Source organism: Genypterus blacodes, unplaced genomic scaffold (genome assembly GCF_046128005.1).
Source record: "Genypterus blacodes isolate CSIRO-AG114 ecotype Tasmania unplaced genomic scaffold, CSIRO-AGI_Gbla_v1 ptg000115l_1, whole genome shotgun sequence".
NCBI classification, from domain to species: Eukaryota; Metazoa; Chordata; class Actinopteri; order Ophidiiformes; family Ophidiidae; genus Genypterus; species Genypterus blacodes.
The window spans coordinates 102,501-127,500 of record NW_027466919.1 but is presented as its reverse complement, the minus strand read 5'-3'; the positions used below and the strand labels follow the sequence as shown (position 1 = coordinate 127,500).

The 25,000-nt window shown below is 47.4% G+C and overlaps 1 protein-coding gene and 1 long non-coding RNA gene across 2 annotated transcripts in view; one reads left to right on the top strand and one right to left on the bottom strand.

The window, feature by feature from the left end:
• The first annotated feature begins 2,906 nt into the window (after positions 1 to 2,906).
• Positions 2,907 to 25,000, top strand: part of slc8a1b (solute carrier family 8 member 1b) — an 88,573-nt gene continuing 66,479 nt past the window's right edge. Inside the window, exons 1-4 of the mRNA XM_076161815.1 lie at positions 2,907 to 3,524; positions 13,184 to 14,107; positions 15,859 to 16,023; positions 16,860 to 17,650. Of these exons, the coding sequence (XP_076017930.1) occupies positions 13,235 to 14,107; positions 15,859 to 16,023; positions 16,860 to 17,650 (1,829 nt within the window). The 5' untranslated portion in view covers positions 2,907 to 3,524; positions 13,184 to 13,234. The remainder of the gene's footprint in view (positions 3,525 to 13,183; positions 14,108 to 15,858; positions 16,024 to 16,859; positions 17,651 to 25,000) is intronic.
• Positions 7,585 to 10,543, bottom strand: LOC143009769 (uncharacterized). The gene is made up of 3 exons (XR_012964716.1): positions 10,399 to 10,543; positions 8,393 to 8,482; positions 7,585 to 7,962 (listed from the first exon to the last, which is right to left on the bottom strand). It is a non-coding gene; the product is annotated as an uncharacterized LOC143009769 (long non-coding RNA).

The window sequence follows — 25,000 nt, the reverse complement described above, 5'->3', positions numbered from 1 at the left end:
TACAGGCAGTCGAGGGGGTTTGTGGCCCGGACGTGTGTGTGTGTGTGTATGTGTGTCATCTGTTGAGGACGCGGCAGACTGCGGGCGAGTCTCTGCTCACAGCTGATCTCTGGCTCTCTCCGCTCCTTCCTTCTCCTCTGATCCTCTCTCCGTTCTTGTCACGCATCTGATGTCACTCTGAGAAGGAAAACCTGCTCAGCTTCTCCTCCTCCTCCTCTCCTCTCTTCTTCATATTTGGAATAGGATTTGCTAAAGCTGTGTGTGATGACATCATCCTCTGATTGAAACCTTTGTGGTGTTACTTTTAGTTTATTCCCTTCCCAGCGTTCCCATATCCCATCTACTCCTCTACTTGTTTGTGTAAACTGTCACGTGACGCTGCATCGTACTGTAGATGTTTCTGGGCCTCTGTGGAGCTGATGATGATGACGATGATGATCTGGTTTAGAATAAATGGGGTCAGCAGCTGATTTGTGACTAAGCAGGTTGAAGTGTGTGAACGCAGCAGCAGGTCAGCCGCCGTCCAAGACGAAGCTCTGTGGGGACAAAATGGAGCGACTGGCAGGTGGAGCTCAGAGTAAACAGGATGTGCCTCCCCTAAACCCTCAGGCGGCTCCGGCTCATCAGCAGAAACACTCTGACTGCAGCGTCTGTGCCAGTTTAGCACCTGATTTATCAACACCATTATGCAAATTGGGTCGTCACAGTTCTGTGATAAGAACACACAAGACACAAGACACACAATGATTCAGTCACAGCTCGCAAGCCAATTATCAGCATTAATGAATTAAAACAAGATGGAAATGGAACTTTATGCCTTTAAACACCAACATCAATCACCCACAAAGTCAGAGAAGAGAAGAAGAGAAGAAAAGAAGAAGAGGAGAGCCGCCGAGGCCAAACATGTAAACAACTCCAACACATCACCACCACACAAAAGAGCTCTGTGTGTGTGCCTGTGTGTGTGCCTGTGTGTGTGCGTGTGTGTGTGTGTATGTATGTGTGTGTGTGTGTGGGGGGGCTTTAGTTAATTTTACGCCTCCACAATTAGGTGATGCAAAAATGTAAATGATTGTATATTTTCCGAGCAGCAGTTTGCCATCATCGCAATCACAGCAACGCTCCAACAAAGAGCATCCCTGCTGAGATGTGACGCACACACACACACACACACACACACACACACACACACACACACACACACACATACACATTCTCCTGTGCACACAAGCCTCTGCCCACAGAATTCATTCAGAACAGGAAGCTAACCCATTAAAAACGTTCTCATGTCATTTGAGTCATTCTGTGGTCTCGCAGACGCGTTTATCCAAAACCATTTAAACCTCTCAGTGTCCTGTTGTGTCCGTCCTGTTCTAAGTCCAAATCACTCCTGCAGGATGACTTCAGCCCCCACAGCTTGCAGATAGGCGACATATGCTGCTGCTGCTCTCAGGTAGAAGTAAGTATGTGACAAGACTGTGTTATGTCACAGCAGAGCCAGGCTGCTGCTGCTGCTGCTGCTGCTTCACTCTGTGAGGAGGAAGAGGAAGAAGAGGAGCAGAGCTGCACAGGATGAGTGGGCACTGGACCAACTCCACTCACAGGAAGCTGTACATCAGATTCTTCAGATGGAAAGTTGACTCCACACACACACACAGTTGACCATATCAAATCACTGATCAATCCCTACGATGGACTCGCTGGCTCCTCCTCCATTCTGTCTGCGGACTCTGTTCTTATTCCTATTATTGAACTGTGTGTAGCAGGAAATGATTTTTACATGTATTTGACCATCTGGAGGGCCCAGAGGTCAGATAGAGAGCAGATAGAGCAGCAGATAGAGCAGCAGACAGAGCAGCAGGAGGCCTCACACTGACCCCTGTGGCACACCCAGGCCATGTGGGCGTGACCAGAGCCTCAGCTTTGTATAGCCAGGCTGTTTTTATCTGAAGGCCAAGAGGTTCATCACAACAGGTGAAGTCCAAACTCCAGCAGGCCCAGATCCCCCCGGCTCAGAGGAGAGAGAGCTGACTGAAGACATTCAGGCTGCTGAGCAACGACCTCATTACAATGTTGAGTTTTTCTATCATGTCGATGTAATTCACATTTAAATGATAAACTAAACTAAACTATGCAAGATTGATTCAAGAGGGGGGCTCAGGGAGGGAAAAGCCTCAGTCTGTTCATTCATAATTCAGAGGAGCTGCACCCCAGGGTGCCTCCATAGAGCTCACCCTCTGTCTCTCTCTCACTCTCTCGCTCCCCCTCTTGCTCCGTCTCCCATGCTCTTACTCTCTCTCTCTCTCTCCCCCCTCTCTCTCCATTGCACTCTCTTTCTCCCTCTCTCTCTCTCTCTCTCTCTCAACCCTGCTGTCTCTCTGTCTCTGTCTCTCTCTCTCCCTCTCTCTCCAATGCTCTCTCTCTCTCTCTCTCTCTCCCATGCTCTCTCTCCCTCCGCCCCTGCTCTCCCATGCTCTCTCTCCCTCCGCCCCTGCTCTCTCTCTCTCTCTCTCTCTCTCTCTCTCTCTCTCTCTCTCTCTCTCTGAGATGATTAAAGCAGAGCAGATTTTGATTTAAAGGAAAATGAAACACTGGGGTAGATTCCCATCCTTCATGTTCTTTCTTTTAAACATATATATCACGACAAAGTTCTCACAACATTTCGTGTTTTTCGACTTTATTCTCAACATTTTGACATTTTATTCTCGAAATTAAATTTTTATTCATTCATTTTCCAAAATACTCCATCACTGATATGGTTTGGGGCAGAACTCTGTATTTATGTATGTATATGAAATATCGATTTGAGAGAGAGAGAGGGAGAGAGAGAGAGAGAGAGGGAGAGAGAGAGAGAGGAGGGCCAAGTCGGAGCTGATCCTCAGTCGGTGTGTGAGGGAACAAACGAAAGAGAAGAGAACCGCTGACACACACACACACACTTTCTCTCTGACAGACACACACACATACGCGCGCGCACACACACACACACACACACACACACACACACACACACACACTTTCTCTCTCTCTCTCCCACTCGCTCTCTCGCTCTCGCACGGACCCACGGAGGGGAGGGGGGGCGCTGGAAGGGAAGAATGAGGAAGAGCTCGGCTGTGCTGCGCGCTTCGTCCCGACTACACATGCGGGTTTGCTGATGAAGCGGCGGCGCTCCGGCTGAACGGCTCCCACAGGTCGCTCCGGTCGCTCTGCATGGAAACCTGCGCACGCACACAGCGGAAAACCTCGGCAGCTGATAAGAAAGTGCCGGTGCATGGGAATCCGGACCCCCCTGCCCGCCTCCTGCGCGTCTCGGCCGGTGGACTCGCCGCCTCGGTTGGCGTATAAGAGCCATTAGCCCTCCTCCCCTCCACTGGCTTACCTCGACTACTACTACAGCGCTGCTGCTCACCGTGTGCTGCTGCTGCTGCTGCTGCTGCTGTAAGAGTTCGTGCAGCTCGTACCGGTGACCGGTGCTCCGCTCCGGACCGTGGACTCTCCCTCCCTCTCTCTCTCCGGACCCAGAGGTAAGGGGGCTTGTGGGGGCGTTTAAAGAGAGAAAGTGGTGGTAATGATGGTGGTCGCTGCGGGTCTTTTGCCTTTTTATTCTGTAAAAGATGAACCAAGTTTCCTCCTCTGCCCGTGTGTGAGTGTGTGTGTGTGTGTGTGTGTGTGTGTGTGTGTGTGTGTGTGTGTGGAGCGGACGGGACACGGGACGGTGGACCGGCGGCGCCTCTTGGACACTTGAGAGCGCGATGCGTCGGACGCGGCTCATCCTCCCCCATCGCGCTCCCCGCTCTCCGCCTTCCCTCCTCCGTGATCCGGAGCTGTGCTCGGGCGCAGCGGGGGGACGTGTTTGACATTCGGGTTCGGTTCTTTAAAGCAGCAGCCGGTTTCTCGGCGCCCCGGGGTTCGATCTTTTCCTACCCTCCCTCTCTCCCTCCCTCCCTCCCCCGCTCCCCTCTCCCGTCCTCGCCGTCCTGCCCGCTTTATGTCTTGGAGGAATCGTAATTAGGGATGCAGAGCACGTTTAGATCACCGCGCCAGGCTTCCAGGGTTGGAAGTTGAGTGACAAACGTGCCCACGGAGAAATGAAACCTCCTCCCCTAGCAGGAGCGAGACCCCTGCCTGTGTCGATTCAGACTGAGACATATTTGCGCAACTGTGCGGCTCTCCGGTGATTTGCGCCAAAGCCCGTCGACTCACCGTAGGCTGTTGGGGAGCAGCATGCCTGTGCACATCCGAGCAGGAGGAGGAGGAGGAGGAGGAGGAGGGGTGTACATCTTTGTCCCCCAGCTTCGATTACATTAATCGGAGAACAATTAGAAATTTGAGAATTTTGATTTGCACGATGATTCGCTTGGATGAAATCATTTAGAGCATAAAAACCTGTAAACTAAATGTCCAAATGTGGGAACTTGATTAAACACAAACAACATGAAATAATCTAGAGCAGGAGTGTATTTATAGGATTTTTATTTCATTCAATTTTGCCTGAAATCATCGATTATCATTGATTGTAGCGTTCAGACCCTCGCAGCTGAATGTCGTCCCGGCGCCTCACAGCCCCAGTAGGACTAAAGGAGTCTTAAATGAGACATTTGGTCATGAATGGGCTTCTTTCCCATTATCTCTGCAGGCTTTGGACAATGTGTGAATTGGAAATGAATCAATGAAGGTTTACACTCCAGTGGCTTGTTCCCTCTCAGCCTGTCACACACAGAGGAGGCGGCATGGAGGAGGCAGGGAGGAGGGATGGAGGAGGCAGGGAGGAGGGATGGAGGAGGCAGGGAGGAGGTATGGAGGAGGCAGGGAGGAGGCGGGGAGGAGGCGGGGAGGAGGCGGGGAGGTAGATCAAAGCCTCTCCCTGTGACGATGCTCAGCGTGTTAGACAGGTACCTTCATGCCGGCCCTGCAGTTTTATTCCCAGCCTTTCTGGGGAAGGGCACACAAGAATTGTAGCTCATTAAGTGCAGATAAGCATGAACTATAACACAAAGAAGTCCGTCCAGACAGAAATCATCACCGCACGCCAAAGCTGAAGTTGCTTCATAAAAATGCTGATGAATTGGGAGATCCTGTGATGATGCAAGAGGGGTGAGGCACCGCAACCTCCGCTGGCTCCAGGAGCTGTCAGGTTGGGAGTAACGGATGCTTTCTGACTGTCAGATTAAAGAGAGATAAAAGGATAAGAGGCAGAATCATTTTTTTCCTGATGTATAGCTTCTCTGTCACAGCTGCCGGGTCGCTGTGTAAGTCAGTGGTAAATGGCTGAAGAAGGGTTTCTGCTCCGGAGAGGTGCCTGACCCCCCTCCACTCAGGCTGGAGCATGAGGGCGGGTGTGTGTGTGTCTGTCAGTGTGTCGTCACTGTGGGGGTCCAGTCTGATGGGGGTCTTAGGATCAAACCTCAGAATATAAGACCCTCGTCCTATCAAATGAAAGCTGAGAGGTTTGATAGGTGTGTATGAGTTGCGGTGTGTATGAGTTGGGGTGTGTGTGAGTTGCGGTGTGTGTGAGTTAGGGTGTGTATGAGTTGCGGTGTGTGTGGTGTTGTATCCTATAATTGATGAAGTTCCTCCATCATGAAGTTAAAGCAGTGTTTTATAGTTTGGACCTTTGGTGTTTAGCCTGTATTGATTTTCTCTTTTTCCACTATTGATTGACTTCACACCTGGATCTGACGCCCACACATCAGGGGTTCAGCTCCGTTTACACTAAACACACAGGGTCCGCAGCTGGGGACCGCACATCAGATTGGGCTTCTGCTGATGGAGGAATCTGCTGAGCACACTAAGGCTCAGCCGCTGAAGCTGAAAAGGAGATTTCTGTCAGTTTTGCTTGAGTAAAGATCTCAGAAATAATGCAAAGCTTTAGTAAAGACTCTTTTACTAAAGACTCTTCAGTGATCAGCTGCACTGAGTCAGAGTTGTTAGTGTAGCTAGTGTGTTCTCTCACCGTGACCGAGGACTGGGCTGAAGATCAATGGCTGCTCGCCAATACAATGACCTCCATTGCATAATTCAATGGTTAATAAGGTAATTGCCACGTGTGTGTGTGTGTGTGTTAATTGCTGCCAAGAGGAACAGTTTATCTGCTGAACATCAATGGTTCACATGCATGTAGGTAGCAGTGAAGGATCATGGGTAATATGCTGATACCCCACAGGAGAACGATGGAGGACTGATTGATCATGCCTAAGCCCCGCCCCTCTGTCGCCGTCGCAACTCCTCTCAGATTCCACGTCTCAGAATCTTTGCAGACTTTATATTTATATTTGCTGTTTGAATTTCCAAAATAAGAAGGAGAGATTGTGAACCTGAGGAGCCGACGGGTTCTGCCTTTGTCGCTAAGTCATCTAAACCTACGATCTTCCATCCCAGGTGGTGGTGTGGAATGAATGCTTGGTCTGGTAATGAAAGGTGGATTGATAAGTTGCGAGCCTGACGTACATAGGCTCGTCCCCTGAGTGTGTTCATGTCGCCGTGGCACCCGAGGCTCTGCCAGTTATAAAAGATGGAAGCAAGCAGCGGCCTAACCTACTGGCTACTTCCCATGATTGCTGTTTTAAAGTAGTTTGGCGCCTGCCCCACTCACCTGATTTGCCCCCCCCTGACTCTTTCCTCATTCCATTTCTGAAATAGTTTCTCGCTGGAACCTGTTTGGCCTCAGCTGAGGAGATGACATCAGCAGTGCAGTTTATTAGGAACAGCAAAGAGATGCACTCCTATGAAACCCAGCTAAGACCGCTTCAGCATCGTTGGTATAGAGACTGAAATGGAGAATCTTTTAATTGTTATAATGCTTTGTTTATTTAAGCAAAGCCTTTTAGTCTTCCTGCCTCTGACAGTGCAGTGTTGGTTGATTCATGTGAGTCCTGTGCTTATTAACCATCAGAACAATGTGATCTCAAAGGAATTTCTAAAAAGACTGAAAACAAGAATGTGACAAGAATGAAAGATGAGACGAGAGGCGGTTGAATAGAAAGTGCCACAATTGCAACGTTCTCCCAAAGTGTCCGGGACGGGCAGCAGCATAGATAACGGTGACGAGCAGGGACACAGAGACAGCCATTAGGAAATTGCCTTGTCTAATACAGCCTGAAGTGATCATTTCCTCAGCTGAAAGTGTAATAATATGACAAGACATCTTGGCTCTGGGTTTGGTCGTTTGGCACATGGAGCCAGAAGAGCTGAGCATCAGTCTAATGAAGGTAACTGCAGACCATTAATCCTCTGCTCTTTGCTGAGGTTAGAGTGTGTGTCTCTCTGTGTGTGTGTGTGTGTGCCTGCTCACACTAGCCAGGATCCAAAACACGATGAATCAATTCATCTTGATAAGGAATTACTAAACATTTGTTCATTCCAGGTCGTTTAACTGTAAGGATTTGTTTCTTTCTGGACAAACTCATCAGACGAAACCAGTTTATTCATATTTGTCGTTTCTTACTTCACTACTTGACTAATAACTGTTGTTTACAGTAATTAAGGTCATTTTGTGGCAAGGTCAGCTCAGGCTAAGCTTCCTCCTATTGAGAATATGAGATCATTACTGATTATTCACCGGAAGTCTAAAGTCTGAAAAGCAAGGATGAATCATTGTTGAGTTTTGTTGTCGTTTTCATGTCCTCACACACACACACACACACACACACACACACACACACACACACACACACACACACAAACACACAGAAAGCAGGATGTTAATTCAGGTCACCTCTTTCACCATCTCTCCCTCTCTCTCTCTCTCTCTCTCTCTCTCTCTCTCTCTCTCTCTCTCTCTCTCCCTCTCTCTCTCTCTCTCTCTCTCTCTCTCCCTCTCTCTCTATCTCTCCCCCCCACCCCCTCTCTCTCCTCCGTTTCCCTCCTTCCACCTGTGCATCCTCTCCATCTTCTTGTTGGCGTTTCCCTGTTTCTCCCTCTCTTTCACTCACTGCTTTAAATATTTGATCGTCCCCGCTCGCCCTGTAAGGAGGGAAATGTATGTCAGAGAGGCGGCCGTTCCCCTGCTGTTACTCAATGTTTCTGTGGGATTCAGTTAAAGGAAGTGGAAGTCATTTTATCCAAGCATCTCCAATCTTCTATTACTTAGGTTTTCTAATTTCCTGGTCAACATCAAAACAATCAAACTAAATCTGCTAAACTATGTGAGGTTCAGGAAACATCACGTATAATGGCTTTCATTATATGTTATTATTATAAGAATGTTCTCACTCCCATGACTGGATTATTTTGGTCTCACTCCCTTTTCTCTGTTCTTTCTTGGTCTGATGAAATGAAGTTTTGGCACCTTTGGGTGCTGCCTTTAGAACAGCTGAAGAATGACAGTATTGGGGCAGAAGGAGAACAGCTGGAGCCACTGTAGCACATGGTTTTGGTTTGCCTTATAACTCACATGTATTGTTCTGTTGTTGTGGAGGAGGATGTTCTGAGCTGAGGTTGGCTTCTATTACGCTGCCATCCTGCTCCACATGTTACAGATATTCTGAAACCAGAGACATTTCATTGTTAAATTTCAAAACAATGGTGTTGTTTCTGTGTTTGGGCCTTTTTAGTTAAGAGCAGAAATCCCCACAGACACACACACACACACACACACACACACACACACACACACACACACACACACACACACACTTTAGTATCCTTTTGCAGTACAGCTTTTACCGGTAACCTATAGTTAGTATACAGTTCAGTGCAGGGAAAGTGTCTGTAAGATGAAGAAGAGGCTAAAAGCTGAAAGAAATGAATCAAAGTGACTGCTTCTTGGTGTGAGACAGAGGACACCATGACATCTTCACCCTCCTGATGTCTTATTCCATACTTGCCTATTCTGTTCCCGGTCATGGCACCAATAAAAGAGCACTAATGAAATGAATCGCCCATTGATTATTGTTTGACTGGACAGTTAGAGAGGAAGGATGGAGGATAAAGAGCAATAAAGGCTGAGTTGTAATTAAAAACCTAGGCATGTTTGTCCACTGTCCATCAACGTGAGAGACTGTGAGAGTCCAATATCATACATCAGGGCCGACTGTCATGAAAACAGCTTCAATATCAGCATCAATACTTTGTCTTTCATACCAGCTCCTCAAATATACTTGAAATATACTTAAATCTCTTCTGTTGGACTGTTTGAATGTGTGTTTGTGTCATGGACTTAGATTTACACAGCCGACACACAAGTCCAAAGGGAAATCCTCGTCTAGCTCTTCTCTATGTGTGTCGGCCTCCAGGGCAGTAACACTGACAAGTTGGAAACTCACTACAGCGCGTCCTTATTTGGACAAAGAAGTGTAAACAAAGCCTGCTGGCCCTGAGGGGAGGAAGCACCTGGTACCACCTCTAATACCACGCAGAAAAACGTCACATAATGAAAAACAGGAACTACTGGAATCCTGGAAACAGCGCCGGTCTGCCTGAACCTCAAAGTATCTCTGGCATTATACAGATAAACTGTACACACTGACTTTAAGAAGTCAGGGACCGCTCTGAGATGTTGGGTAAAACTTTGTAATTACAAAAAGAGAAACTGTGGAAGATCTTGAAATGACAAATTGGGCATTCCATTGTAAAGGCTGGGGGTCATTCAGGTATTCCCCATAGTGCCACTAGCAGGAAGTGACCTCTTAACTACCTTCTACTTGATATAGTTTCTAATTTACCTTCTGAATGTGTTGGTGTGTAATCTAGACAGCCTCCTCTTTAGCCATCAGTCTGTTAGAAAAATGGCGTCCTTAAGTGAAAACAACCAAATCCCAGAGGAAGGTGAATTATTGATCGTCTGGAAATAACCACACGGCCTAGTGTGACCACGCAGGGGGGGGGGCAGTGGGGGCCAGCAGAGGCAAAGAGCTGCTGAATTGGTCCCCGAACACATTAGCCAGGAGAGGAAGGTTTGGCTATGAGCTCACTGAAGTGGAGTTTAATTAAATAGACGTGTAATTTTGTTTAGAATTGATTTTTGTGAGCAAAGACTCTGAAGTCACTGGGCCACTTCCACACACGAGAGCAGCAATCAAAGACAAACTCATCACACAGGGATTGTTTCAGCCAAACACATTCATTCACTGCTTATGGATTGTGCAGGATGCAGCACTGGGGAGGGTTTAGAATGAGGCCCTGATGGGACGACACACCTACACTCCCACACACACACACACACAGTCACACACAGGGATTAACTCACAGGCGGAAATGGATTCTGAAATGTTCAATTAGCTATAGATGGTATCGAAGCCCTCAGGCTGTCTGCATGTAATATGGGAGACAATTTAGTTAATATTTAGTTAATAATTGAGATCCGCAGCTTAAGATCCGTCAACATCCCAGACTGTAGCTGAAGCACCAGACAAACGTGTTTACATGAGCTGCGTTCATAAGAAGTCCAGTTGTAATCACCTTCACAGAACATTCCATGATATCCATCTCCTCTCAGACCTTCACCAGGAGAGGGCTTTGCTCCTCTCTTCCAAAGTGCAGCGTCTTTCTCTTTCCTCTCTGTCGCTGCTGCTGAAGCTTAAGCTAGCTGCCAGCTACCTCACTAGCCAGCACGTACCGTCTGTAATGTTGCTGTTAGCTGTTGAGCTAGCTACAACTTTGCTCCAGCTGTGTTTCGTAGCTTGACTTCCTCATGATAAAGATCTCAGCAGAGATGAATGTGGTGATATATTTAGATGGCCGCAAATGCCGAAACGCAGACATCACAAGTTTCCAAAACAATGCAGGCTGAGGGACGCGAGCGCTGCGGCGGCTCGCTACATGCGGGAGGAAGAGTTGAGTCAAGTCTGATTGTGATGAGTTGGAGGATCCTACATGTGAACACTTAGGAACTGGCCTCATGTAAACGCCTTGGTGAGGTCTCCTGTCTCCAGATGTTAGCCAGGCTGTGGTGCCCATGGTAACGCTGGCATTGTTAGAATAACTTCCTGTGATGTAACTTGTGTTCCTCTATTCATTGCTTCTCCTACGTTGGCATGCGAGGTAGAGACGGAGATATTTCCAGAGTTTGTTTCCTGCAAAGTGATTCAGCGATCTGATAGGTCAATAATGAACGTCAGGTTTGGTTTCAGCCACCCGGAATCAAAGAGTTTAAGGTTTTTCAACAATCATCCAGGAAGAAATCGATCACAGAGGAGACGGAGAGAGAACATCTCCTACACCCACAGCAGCAGAAAATAGACCAGCATGCAGTGCAGCAACAAGATTTATTATGTTTTAACAAAGGGACGCATCTTCTGCCTTTTCTCCGCCAGAAAAACTCTCACATCAATATTTCTCTCTTTCTCTCCAAACTGAACGTACAGCCCACAGCCCAGCGCCTCGCCTCGCCTCCGGGCATTCTGGGAAACGTGGGAAATCAAAAACAGAACACACAGAGATGTAGATGAGAGAGAGTTGAGGTAAAGCAGGAGCCCCGAAATAGCTGCACACCTTTAAACACTGTATGACAAACTTGGGATGATTGGAACGAGTCGACTGAAAGAAGAAGAGAGAAAATACAGAAAGTACAGGAAGTATCTGGAAAAGTAACATGTAGTTTCATGATTCCAAAGAGGAGCTTGAGTTATGAGCTCCACAGAGGTGAACCTTATTGACAGGCTGCTGCACCGGACTGAATAACGCCGTACAGGTTTTCACTCTCTAATTACTCAGAATGCAGTTTAGTGCATCAGAGAAGTCTGAGGCAGAATGGAGCGGTAGGGACATCAGAGAGGAGGCTGCTGTTACATCAGACGCCTAAAGCACTGAGCCTGTCTCTGTGTGTGTGTGTGTGTCTTCTTCTTAAGTCAACATTGTACTTAAAGCTAGACGGCTTTTCTGGTTATTGACACTCAGAAGTGAAGTGGTTTTCTGCTCTTGAAACACAGATCGCTGTTCCGTTTGCTGTATTCACACTCACAGAGTTTAGAGTCTCAGCTCTTTGTCTCTAACACAATGTGACCTCTGATGTCTGGCGACTCATAGCTGAGCGCAATACAAGATTTGGCTGTTAAAAACAAATAGTTATTTTAAAAAAGATAAACAAGGAGTCTGATCTCATCTCACTCTGGTTCATTCAGTCTGAGGTCAGATCTTGAGTAGACGTCCATGTTTCACTCACGGCTCTGCATCGGTTGTAAGTTTACATTTTATCACTCTCATACTAATTTAGTTAAGTCATATTTAAACCAGCACTGGGCTCAGTCGATTGACCTTGATCTTAGCCCAATCGGAAAACAAATCGATAGCAAAAGTCCCAAGCTTAACCCCAGCCAACCTGACAAATCCAATCAAATCTGTGGCTGTCAGAGACCGACACACACACACACACACACACACACACAGGCCGTTGATCAAGCTGCTTAGTGCACAATAAGGGAAACGTTTGGAGTATAATACAATAAATTGTCATTGTCCTTAAATGGGCGGAAACACATCACCATCCTTCACTCAAACAAGTCACATTAATTCAATTTAAACATGAATGATTGATTATTGATCATCATTTCAAGCAGGTTGATGTTCCTGCCTGAATGAACGACCTGGCTGATGCTTTGTGCTTCAGTTCCTTTGTTGTGAGGCGAACACAGCGGGCTGACAGAACACCTTCTGTTCCTGTTTGCTGCTCACCCTCCACCGACACCAAAGCCAATTAAACCTCCTGATAAGAGAAAGCCGCTGCATGCATTTCCTGAAGATGTAGTTAGTGTTGACCAGGAAATTCAGGCTATTATTTAAAAATGTTCCCAAGAGCTTTAAGTTCTGTACAATAACTGCAGGTTGCATCTTATTTATCACAGATGACAAACAGAGATCCTTTGGTTTCTCTTGAATTCATCTCCAGTGTCTTTGCACCTTCTTTCAGGGGTCTCTGCTACTTTAAGAGGCCCATTAAAGACGCATCTTCTTCATATTTAAACAGGATGGAGCACAAACCTTTTTATCACGGGTTCATTGGTGCATAATGAGAATGAAACAGGTGACAAAACGCATCCGTGTGGAGCTTCAGTGTTAATAATAATCTGATCTGACACAAAGCTGTTGAGTCCCTTAATCCATAGAGTAAAGTGTCATAAAGTGTCTCACCTGGTATGCAGTGAAGTACAGCTGCTAACAAGCATGCTACAGAAGCACATCAAACCTATTCGCCATGGTCTCATGTCACATTTTTCTGCTCTCTCTCCCTCTCCCTCTCTCTCTCAAGGTTCGACGCCCTCGTTAATCGACACGGCACAGCAGTGATCTACACGTCAATATGGGCCGCCGGGATCTGTCCTCGCCGCTCTCCCCTGCCCTCAGGCTAGCGGTTGTCGTTGTGATTCTCCTCCTCAAGCTCCATCCCTCATCGGCCGGTTCTCCCCCGCCAAGTTTGGATGGCTCGGTGTCTGCAGTGTCGACCAATACGACTGAATGTTCAAAGCCAGAGAAGTGCACACCCGGGGTGGTGCTGCCAATCTGGGAGCCCCAAAACCCATCATTTGGCGACAAGGTTGCCCGGGCAACAGTTTATTTTGTGGCTCTGGTCTACATGTTCCTGGGTGTGTCCATCATCGCCGATCGCTTCATGGCATCGATAGAGGTCATCACGTCACAGGAGAAGGAGATAACCATCAAGAAACCCAACGGGGAAACCACCACCACCACTGTCCGGATCTGGAACGAGACTGTCTCCAACCTGACCCTCATGGCGCTGGGCTCCTCTGCGCCTGAAATCCTGCTGTCTGTCATCGAGGTCATAGGTCACGGGTTTCATGCTGGCACACTGGGTCCCTCCACCATCGTGGGCTCCGCCGCCTTCAACATGTTTGTCATCATCGGGCTGTGCGTCTACGTTGTGCCCGACGGTGAAACCAGGAAGGTCAAGCACCTCCGCGTCTTCTTCGTGACGGCCACCTGGAGTATCTTCGCCTACATTTGGCTCTACCTGATCCTGGCCGTCATCTCCCCCGGCGTGGTGCAGGTGTGGGAGGGGCTTCTCACCTTCTTCTTCTTTCCAATCTGCGTGTTGTTCGCCTGGGTGGCTGACCGCCGACTGCTTTTCTACAAATACGTCTACAAGCGCTACCGGACGGGCAAGCAGCGCGGCATGATCATCGAGACGGAGGGAGATCGCCCACTTCCCTCCAAGGTAAATCAATACATGGAGCTGCCCCTTCCACTGTTAGTATCAGTGTTACTACAGATGCTTCTATTCCTATTATTGGTACAAAAAGAACTTCTACTCTTGGCCAAATATATTTCATTTATAGTTTTTTAGCAGAAAAGTCTAATTTCAGCAGCGCATATTTTGTCCTAAAAGGGCATTTTGACCCTCTGGTTCCCGCCTGAAATGACTCCATGATGCTGCTGATGATGCTGACCATAGAGATGATGATGATGATGTTGGTGATGATGGTGCTGATAAAAATGATGATGCTATTTCTGTGGCACATTTCATCCAAATTTGGGATTCTCACAGAAATTCGGCATTTTCAGGATCTTGAAGTCATTCTAGGCGATCACTCTCTCTCTCACGCCCCCCCTTTCTCTCTTTCTATCTCTCACTCTCTCTGCCTCTCTCTCTCTCTCTCTCTCTCCCTGCCTGTGTCTCTCTCTCTCTACCTGTCTCCTTCTCTTTCTCTCCCTCTCTGTCTCTCTCTCTCTGCCTGTCTCTCTCGCTCTCGCTCTCGCTCTCGCTCTCACTCTCTCTCCCTTCTAAAAGGACGATGAGGGAAAAGTCGACCACTGCTAATTTATCAAATTAATTAATCTTTGCACGTTCAAAATCATGGTGCTAGTTAAGTTAAAAAACCCCAGAAGGAATAGATAAGGTGCAGCATGTAGTAGGCAGTAAGTTCAAAGTTAATGTCTGGTGCAATTATCTATATTACCAAACGGAATTCTGCCGAATTAATCTCGTGCCACACACACACACACACACACACACACACACACACACACACACACACACACACACACACACACACACGTGCGTGCGTGCGTGCGTGTTTTAAGTAGTGCCACCTTTTAATTTCCTGTTTTGACCTCTATCTGATGTCCTGCCTGTGCAGTGCGTTACACCAATCTAATTGATTTATCATTATTGTGATAGAGCATAGATTCACTGTCCGCTCAGTCTCAGTCTGCCACAAAGCCCCTCCCCCTCCAAATCTCATTTTATTATTGTTCTCCTTTCCTTGATAAGGTTTAAGAATCTCTCCTTCCTCAACAAATGAACAGCTGCTCCTCTTCAAAACCTGCTTGAATAGATATGAGTGAATCAAAAGAATTGATGCTGCTGTAGGAACAGGAAGGTGGAGATTTATTAATGAACCTTTATGCCAAAGAAAACACGAAACCTGCAACCTAAGAGTGAGAGAAGCATCAGTGATATTACTCTCTGATGTCTTACTACAACAAGAGATACATGTAATGTTGTAAACAGAAGACTGTTGAGGAAGGTCTGGCAGAGTTTGATGTCCATGAGTGTGACGTCCATGAGCACAGATGGCTGTGGAAGACAGAAATGTCTACAATGTACTTTGAGGAAAATCCGGTCCAGCTTAGAATTCCAAGTCTGTGACCCGTAAATCCAATTTGGGAGGCTGTTTGTTTGCATTTTCCAAATTGTGAATTTGGTGAAGGCCAGTTTCCCACACCGCCTGAATACCATGATAGCGTTGCGAGTGGCTCCTCCCTTTGTGCTCTGCGTTGCATTGTGGGCCAGTAGAGTCATGACCATGTGTGTGCCTTTGAGAGGCATGCAGGTAAACATGGGACCTTTGAATGCACGAATGCACTCACAACCACACCAAGCAAACTGTGATTATTATAACTGTCTAGCTCTGAAACCATTACATCAACGGCGCTTAACCCAGCTTTTGCCGTCACCATTTCAAGGTGGACATTGAGATGGACGGGAAGATGCTGAACTCTCACGGTGTGGACTTCCTGGACGGTCCGCTGGGTTTGGAGCTGGAAGAGAAGGATCTGGACGAGGAGGAGACACGGAGAGACATGGCCAAGATCCTGAAGGAGCTCAAACAGAAACACCCCGACAAAGAGGTGGGTGACAGCATGGAGAGGAGAGAGAGAGAGGACATCGTGTGCCTGCTGTGGCTCTAAATGTTGTCTAACACCTACAACAACAACAACAAGCACCACATGCTGCACCTCTAACATCCATTCATTACCACACTGAGTCTGATAATCACTTTAATGAATGCAGCCACAACTATCAGCTTAACACAAGGGTTTTCACATTCAGATTGAGGTTAGATCCCAAAACTCCCAGATTAGTCGCCTTTTACCACTTCTTTTCCTTCCTTACCTAGAACTCCATGTTGTTGCCTCCATTTTGCCTGCTGACCCAACACAGGAGGATATGAGGGAAGGTTTCCCCTCTAAAATGTTGCTACAATAGTTTAGCTGCTGGCACATGTTCAACTGTAACCGCAAGAGTGTCGGTCCAACTCTATGCAGGTACAATTAGTTTAAAAGCCCTGAAGTGATTGATACAAAGCACCGACCTGCAGAGTCCCAAGAGGATTTTACATCTTATTTATCCCACATAAGTTGGAAGGAAAGTGCTAAGTTACCGACAGGAGCTTGCCAGGAATGTTCTCTCACTAAGGCAGGCAAGTTGATAAAGGAGAGTTTTCCACCAGCAGCCCGGGGGAGGCTGACATTACTACAAACTGTAGTAATGTCAGCCTAAGGGCACTCCAACAGTGGCTGCTGATTTACGGGAGTCACTTGTTTTATTTTCCGACCCATATTTTCCCAGTTGATCTCATTTATCTGTATCTTTAACATTCAGCCAACTTCCACCAATCATCCTGCTGTAGCTACCATGTCCCGCTTTAACGCATCTTCATTGTTTCCTTTTGTGTTCTCACCAGGTTGAACAACTCATCGAGCTTGCCAACTACCAAGTCCTGAGCCAGCAGCAGAAGAGTCGTGCTTTCTATCGCTGCCAGGCCACCCGGCTGATGACAGGCGCAGGCAACATCCTGAAGAAGCACGCAGCTGATCAGGCACGAAAGGCCGTCAGCATGCACGAGGTTCGCTCTGAACCCGGCGACAACGACCCCATATCCAAGATCTCCTTTGACCCCGGCTCCTACCAGTGCCTGGAGAACTGTGGCACTGTGGCGGTGAACGTGGTGCGGCGCGGTGGCGACCTGGGCAAGACGATTTCCGTGGAGTACCGAACAGAAGACGGCACAGCCAACGCCGGCTCAGACTACGAGTTCACAGAGGGCGTGGTGGTGTTCAAACCCGGCGAGACCTTGAAGGAGATCCGTGTGGGGATCATTGACGACGACATCTTTGAGGAGGACGAGAACTTCCTGATTCACCTGGCCAATGTCAAGGTGCTGGCGGCAGAAGGCGGGGAGCCGGAGGAAGGCGAGTCGGCTAATCACGTGGACACTGTGGCCTGTCTGGGCTTGCCCTCCACAGCAACCGTAACCATCTTTGACGATGACCACGCCGGTATCTTTACCTTTGAGGAGCCCGTGTCCCACGTCAGTGAAAGTATCGGCATCATGGAAGTGAAGGTGCTGAGAACGTCGGGGGCTCGCGGCGTGGTCATGCTGCCATACAAGACGGTGGAGGGAACGGCACGCGGCGGTGGAGAGGACTTCGAAGACACTCACGGGATCCTGGAATTTCAGAACGACGAGATCTTGTGAGTCATTTCTCTTCATCTACATCCAATCGTTGCTGATGTCATGTGTGTGTGTGTGGTGTGGGGGGGTGTGGTGGTCATGAGCGGTGAGGCGGACTGCTCGTGGTGCCACAAGGACTCGACGCCATCAACAACCACATCAGCAACCCCAACCCCTCCTCTTTCACCTTCCCTTGTTCCTTGGACTCATTTACATATTCACTCTTCTTTACCTCTGTCACTTCTTCATCCTTCTCTTTTTGTGGATTCTGTTGTGCTGCTGCTCTCGGTGGTTTTCATCGATATCTGCACTCTTATCGGCGTGCAGCCAGTGGTTATTTTGTGATTTCCAGGACTTTCAAGGTTATAGATTGTTTGGAAGGATGCTGGTGTTTAGTGGCAGATTGTAGACGAGTAAAGTGAACGAGATTCTAATGCTATTAATGGAATATTGAATGAAACTTATCACTTGAGTGTTGTTTTTCTGGGCTGGTCCAAGGTGGTTGGATTGGAATTGGGAAACTGCTTTCAGTGGGATAAAATAATCCATTTTGACCATAAGGGGCAAAAACTTAAGAACAAGCTGACACAGTCCTGATGTGCCAACAGCTGACTAAGGCTTTTTGCTGGATGCATTTGGAAACTGTTGCTAACTCAGACGCACAGCAGACGCAAAGCAATATTAGCAACCCAGTGAAGACAGGTTTCAGTCCCAGTAAAAACAATATTCACTCTCCTTTTAGCTCCGGTTTGGACTCCAACAGCATCAAAATTGAGGTTTTTATCTTGATACATACTTGACTTTCTTATCACTTGGTGCTGGACAGGTAGAGTTGATGTGAAGCAGTGTGACGCACATCACAGTGAGCACAAAGCAGTCAGTCTGCACAGAGTGAAACCATAAGCAACAGTCTTTTGTTGTATGTTAATATCTAGAATTGCAGGTTTAACTTTTAAAGGTGCCAGTTGTGTAAGTGCCTCTGCAAAGGTTCAGCTTTTCCTGTGTGAAAAAGGGGAAAGTAGAAACTCAATTTGAGGGCCCTGCTGTGAAATGTCACAGGCACAATCCAAGGCTCCCAGGCTCCCAGGCTGCTCTCAGCCGGCGGAGAGGCCTTATTATCCAGCAGTGACTCATGTTGCAGGCTGTGATTGCTATTTGACCACATATCAGGAGACCTTTTACCGCAGCGGTGACTGTGCACACATTCAGCTGCTGAGCCATTAGCGGGGCGGGGGGGGATCTGCTCCGGCCACCAGCCAAATGTTGGTGCAGCTCTGAACAGCTTTGGTTTGAAAGTACTCATTATCATATTGTTTTAATCTTATGAGCTTGTTAAGTGCTGAGGCTGTTGGTTCTGCACTCATGTGGACTCTGAAGTCTGCTTCTTTTATTTGCTGGCTGATTGTGCCATCCAAAGACACACTCAGGTGTCGACTCTGCCGCGGTGCTGATGGGCTCTAGATGCTCAACGCTGCTATTTGAATTGATTCAATTTGTGATGGTTAGTGTGCTTGATTGATAAATTCTGAGCCCAACAGGTGAGGAAGCAAACAACTTGTGCCCAATGAGCAAGTTTGGGTGAAGCAGTTGGAAATGGAACCAGGATTGAGAACCGTTTCCTCAGGGTGTTTTTCCACCTGCAGGTTCCACAGGTGCTGTGATTGATACAGCGTGGATAAACCAGGCCCGTGTTCTCGTGTACCTGCCAGCTCCAGCCTGTTAGTAAGCCTTTAAACAAGCCCAGCGCTCTCCAAACACGAGAAAGGCTGGAGCTGGAACCTGTTTGGTCTCAGATGATGACATCATTTTAAACATAGAAGAGTTTTTGTACGTGGCAACACTGACCAAACCTTGATGCAATACTGAGAGAAGTATTGAAATGTAATACTGCTGTGGTAACCAAAGGGAGAGGAAGCAGAGGGGGAGGAAGGAGTTCATTCTTAAAAAACAGGGAAACATACTTACATAACAAATCATATAGACAAATACTGTTATGGCGGTCGTCCAAAAGCCTCTAAGACCTCCGGTCCTGTGCCAATAAATGCAAATAGTGCAAGTAAAGAAGTGTAATATTTCAAAACAGTATGTCTACATTCAGTCTGTAGATCCATACTGTGGAGAATGAATTTAGTTATCGTGTCAGAGTTTCAGTATTGAGGACTTTCTGATTCTTTCCACGATTCTGATCGGCCCACAATGCATCTGTCTGTGCTATCTGTCATCACGTCCCTGTGATTGCGCACTTATACGTGCTTCCAAGTGATTTGTTGTCCTTTTGTTGGTGGGAGGAGCTGCTAGGGTCGCACAATGCAACTGTTGACACCATGTTTGCCGCGCTGCACCGATGCACAAAGAGCTGCAATGTTTTAACCACTTCACACACACAAACATACACACACACACATACAGTACATGCACACATACATGCTGTGTTTGCTGTACACACAAACCACACACACGCTCCCTCTTCATGCTTTGTGCTCATGTGAAACTGCTTCTTCACACAAAACACAAAATACGCAGTGAGGTGGAACATTGGTCATAGCATACAAATAGAAAATTATTGTTTTCTGTAAAACACTCAATAAGGTTGACCCTGGTCTCTCGCTTTCTCTCACACACACACACACACACACACACACACACACACACACTGGGTGTGTTCACAATGTCACGGCAAATTGCTGTTTGCAGTAAAGCCTTGCTGCGGCTGCGGCCTATAGGTCTGAGCTTGTTAGCTTTAGTGAGAATACAATAAACTTTGCAGCTTTCAGCAGATGGCCCTTTGCTGTTTAAACACTAATACATACGTGTATATGGGGGGAGGGGCCTCTTTATGGCCCCTGGTAGCACGCATGGAACATATCCTGGACCACTTAGACCAGTTAATGAACTGAGTCTGAGTTTGAGCTCAGTTATTATCAGCTGAAGCCCAGTTTGACTCGACCACAGGTCCAAACCCAGAGAGAGGGAGGTTCAGATCTGAGATATATGGGATGTTATTAGGATTTCATTCAAAATATGACTTTGGGCCCAGGAGCTGATGATCTGGGTGAAATCATTTCGTCTCTCCCAGGTTTGAAAATGAAAAGATTTGCTCACGGCGCCTCGAACAAATGTGTTTTTCAGTGATGGGACATGAGACGGAGATGCTGTCTCAGTGACAGAGGTCTCTGTGTGTGTGTGTGTGTGTGTGTGTGTGTGTGTGTCCTGTCTTTGGTGGGATCTGAAGCAGATGTGGACCGTCTCAGCCTGTAGCAGACTGCATAGTTTCCATAGCTTACGGCTCTCACAGCCGGGCCTAAGTGGGTTTTAATCACACTTTGTCCAAATCAAGTGATGGACTGTCCTTCCGGCCATCGTGGTAAAAGTGTGTGTGTGTGAGCGTTTCTCAGGGACGAGCTTAGATCAGAGGAGCAGCACACTGTTACTGCCTGCAGTGGACAGGACTCCTGTCGCAGCTCTGAACGTGTGTGAGCAGAGATTGGAGGTCACAGGTTTGATTCTCATAGTTTTTGAGCCTCTGGATCCTTAAACGCTCCCTTTGATGGAAATGTGTTCTAATCCTCCGAGCTTAAAGGGGGAATCTGCTTCCTGTGGCCGCCTGTTGAACTAGAAGGACCGTCAAAGTGAGTTCACACTGGTGTGAACCTCAGAAGCTCAAAGTGTGGAGATGCAGTGAGAGTGATGTAACCGCTTATCTGCTGAGACGCACAAAAGAGCAGAAGACGCAGGACGGGCTGGAAATTATAAACTGTATGGAAATGAATCGTGATTAGAACTGAAAGCTAATCTTGTTGAGGCTGATTTCTGTATCATATCATTAATAAGAGGAAACACAGTGAGCAACCAGTCCTGTCGCCTAGTGTCCTCAAAATCACCGTCAAGAACATTCTCTGCTGCTTTACAGCTTCTTTACTGTGCACAATGAGCTACAACATGGCGATTAACAGCGTCTACCTCCCCTGCACAGCCCACCGTGATTTAATGACTCCAAATGTAATGAGACTGTGGCTCACTCCACTGATTTAACGTCCAGAAACATCACTAAACCTCCTTCACCCGTGAGACGGAGGAAGGGAAATGCTTGGGACGCACACAATCACGTAGAATTACACGTGTTCGCCCGCCAAGGAGCCACCTGGGTCCTGAGCGTCTGCCTGCAGGGAGGAGACCAGGATAGTTTTGCTGTGGAAAAAAAAGGAATTACAAAATAGATGATCTAAATAGGATTGCCTCCAGGCTAAAGCTACCCTGATTTGGTTCCTAAGAAGAAGAAGAAGAGGAGGGGAAGAGGGAGGGAGGGAGAGATGAGCTGTGGAGCGGAGACAGCAGGGACATTGCTTTACTTTCTTTTTCTCTTGGCCTTTTCTCTCTGCATTTGCGATCTGTCTCCAGAAGAAGCGCCTGTGTGTGTGTGTGTGTGTGTGTGTGTGCGCGTGTGTGCGCGTGTGTGTGTGTCTCGGTCTGTCAGTTCTCTACATCGTGCTCTGCAGTTTGTGCTACACTCTGTAACACGCAGATCACAAAAGCAGGAATTGTTCAGTATCTGCTTTGAAATGAGATTTTAATAATGCGAACACGCTGACGTTTATCTGGTTATTGTTTTTTAATTACTTACATGGACTCTGGTGCATCAGAGGCTCGTTAGCATTTCTTCTCTGTTTCTATCTGGAGGAAGAAACTCAGCTCCCCCCGCCCCCTCCCCCTGAGTCACTGTGAAACACTCTCATGTCCACCAGCTGCAGTCGACTGACCGAAACAAAGGAATCCCGTGTTTGATCCTAATTCTGTCACAACAATAAGTTTCCTTTCGGGATTTTGTACTTTTATGTCAATTTCTGAGTAAGGAAAGTAATTACCCCCCCACCGATCCCTAACAACGTGCCCAACGCTACAGCCCTACTCAGTGGACAGTCTGGGTTAAGGGTTTTAATGTCACTTAACCTGGAATTCCCCCTAAAACAGATTCAGTTTGATTCCAGACATTTTGCCTGTCTAGTCGATCTGAGATCGAGCTTCTTCTGTTGTTAAAGTAAGGACGCACTTTTAGAGAACTAGAATTCCACTGTCGCTGTACAGGAACCAATCAAAAGGCCTTGAGTAGGAGCAGGAGAAAGGGGCGTGGCCACAAGAGCTGTAACATAACACATGTTTAGATGAGGGCAGAGACACAGGGAGAACATGCAAACTCCACACAGAGAGGGCCGAGGGATTCAAACCCATGACTGCATTCCCACCTGGCTGCTTGTTGGTTGAGGCTTTAGATAGAGCCGATGATGAGCCGCTCTATCCAGAGCACCTTCAGCTCTCTAAGTGACTCTATCTTCATCATTGCAGGTCCTGGGGGGAATTATCCCAGCACATTCAGGTTTAAATAGGTTAACGGTTGAACTCTTTCCACTCCAACTCCAAGTATTTTTAGGCCAAAGAGAAGAGGAAGAAGAAGAAGAAGAAGAAGGAGGCAGCTTGAGTTTGTTCAAAGACACATTAACACTTCATTAGTTATCAATGAAGCATTGTTTCCGGGGCAACTGTGTAACACATTCAGAGCAACTGAGGTAAAAGGAGCAGCACACACACACACACACACACACACACACACACACACACACACACACACACACACGAGCGCACACGTACATTTTGATAGAGTTTCACTGTTGTTTTGACTGATGGCTCACTGTTTAACCCTGTGAGAAAGACATAAAGCACACACACAGACACACACACACACACACACATATTCACACACACACACTCACAGAGCAGACTGGGACTTCACACTCCAGTAAGCACCTTAGTTTGGCCTTTAGCGATGCGTGCTCAGAGGCTGCAGGTCTTTGGGGTGAATGTGTGTGTGTGTCAGTGTGTGTGTGGGGTTTGCCTTCATGTATCTTGCATGTATGTGTTTGGAGAAAATGCCGCCATGCAGACATGATGCTTAGATTCAGTTAACTTCTATTTTTCTCACCAATGCAGACCAATTTAACCTCATGGGACTGAAAACTTCCTCACTTTTGTCAAAGTTTTGTCAAATGTTGAGAATCTTTTTTTTTTCGGTGCCTGGTAAACAAGTAAAGTCATCAACCAGCCTACACAACCATCAGTCACCTTGGTAACCTGCTCTGTAGCCAGCCAGCTGGTCACAACCTTGTGAACAAACACACACACACACACACACACACACACACGCGCACACACACAACCACATAACTGCTCATTCACACACACATATCAATGAGATGTTAGATGCTAATGAGGCCTGATGATGGTTTGTAGGTCACATGTATACACACACACACACACACACACACACACACACACACACAGCTCTCACAGCACAATGAATTAATTAGCCGACGATAACAAGTGTTGTGGGAGAAGCGCTGCTCGTTGGTGAAATGGACAAATGATTCAAAGTATGTGTGCGTGTGTGTGTGCACGCTTGTGTGTGTGTGTGTTCGCTTTTGCATCTGTGGTGCTGGAAGACGGCTCGAGCTGTAAAATAATCTCTGCCTGTTGGTGGTAGAAGATGTGAACAGTTTCTTGCTGTGATCTATTTCTGCACAATGAACACACACACACACACACACACACACACACACACACACACATACACACACACACACAGTAACAGGTGTGACAGTCTTATGCCAAGCGAGGTGTTATTACCATGTACTCTGTAACATGAGAAGACAACCTTCACACCTCAGAAGGCTTGCGTGTGTGTGTGTGCGTGTGTGCGTGTGTGTGTGTGTGTGTGTGTTTGTTCTTGGTTAAAAGAGGAGTTTTGTTCTCGCTCCCGCAGCATATTTGGCTCTCCGTGTCCTTTGTATTGGGTCAGGCGTGTCTGATGGAGTTTGGTCGTGGGTCTGGAGCCCAGCGAGCGTCTGATCGTTCCTCTGGCTGTAACCTGGAGGGGAAGCAGCCATTAGAGTCGCCGGCTGCTCTGGAAGATTTCCATCACTGCTGCTCGTGCTCAGCAGGCTGTCGCTCACATTTGTCCAAATTGGATGGGAAAACATTTCAGAAAAACGTTATTTAATGGCGGCTGGGACACGAGGAGGAGGAGGAGGAGGAGGAGGAGGAGGAGGCGGTGCTGCAGGACGACAGAGACGCCAACGAGGAACAGAACGATGCTGCGTCACGCCACCATACGCTTTAACAGCTGAACCTGACGTTCAAATCTGCGATGCCCGAAAACATGGATGTGTACGGATGAAGGGCTGGATGTGATGTCATCAAAGCAGCGACATCATCGTCACAGTTTGGTGTGAATCCGACCGAACCTGGAGCAAAAGGCCGAACTCTGCCGGCTCTCACACCTGCAGAGTTCCTGCTGTGTTCACCAGAATGACTCTGATCCA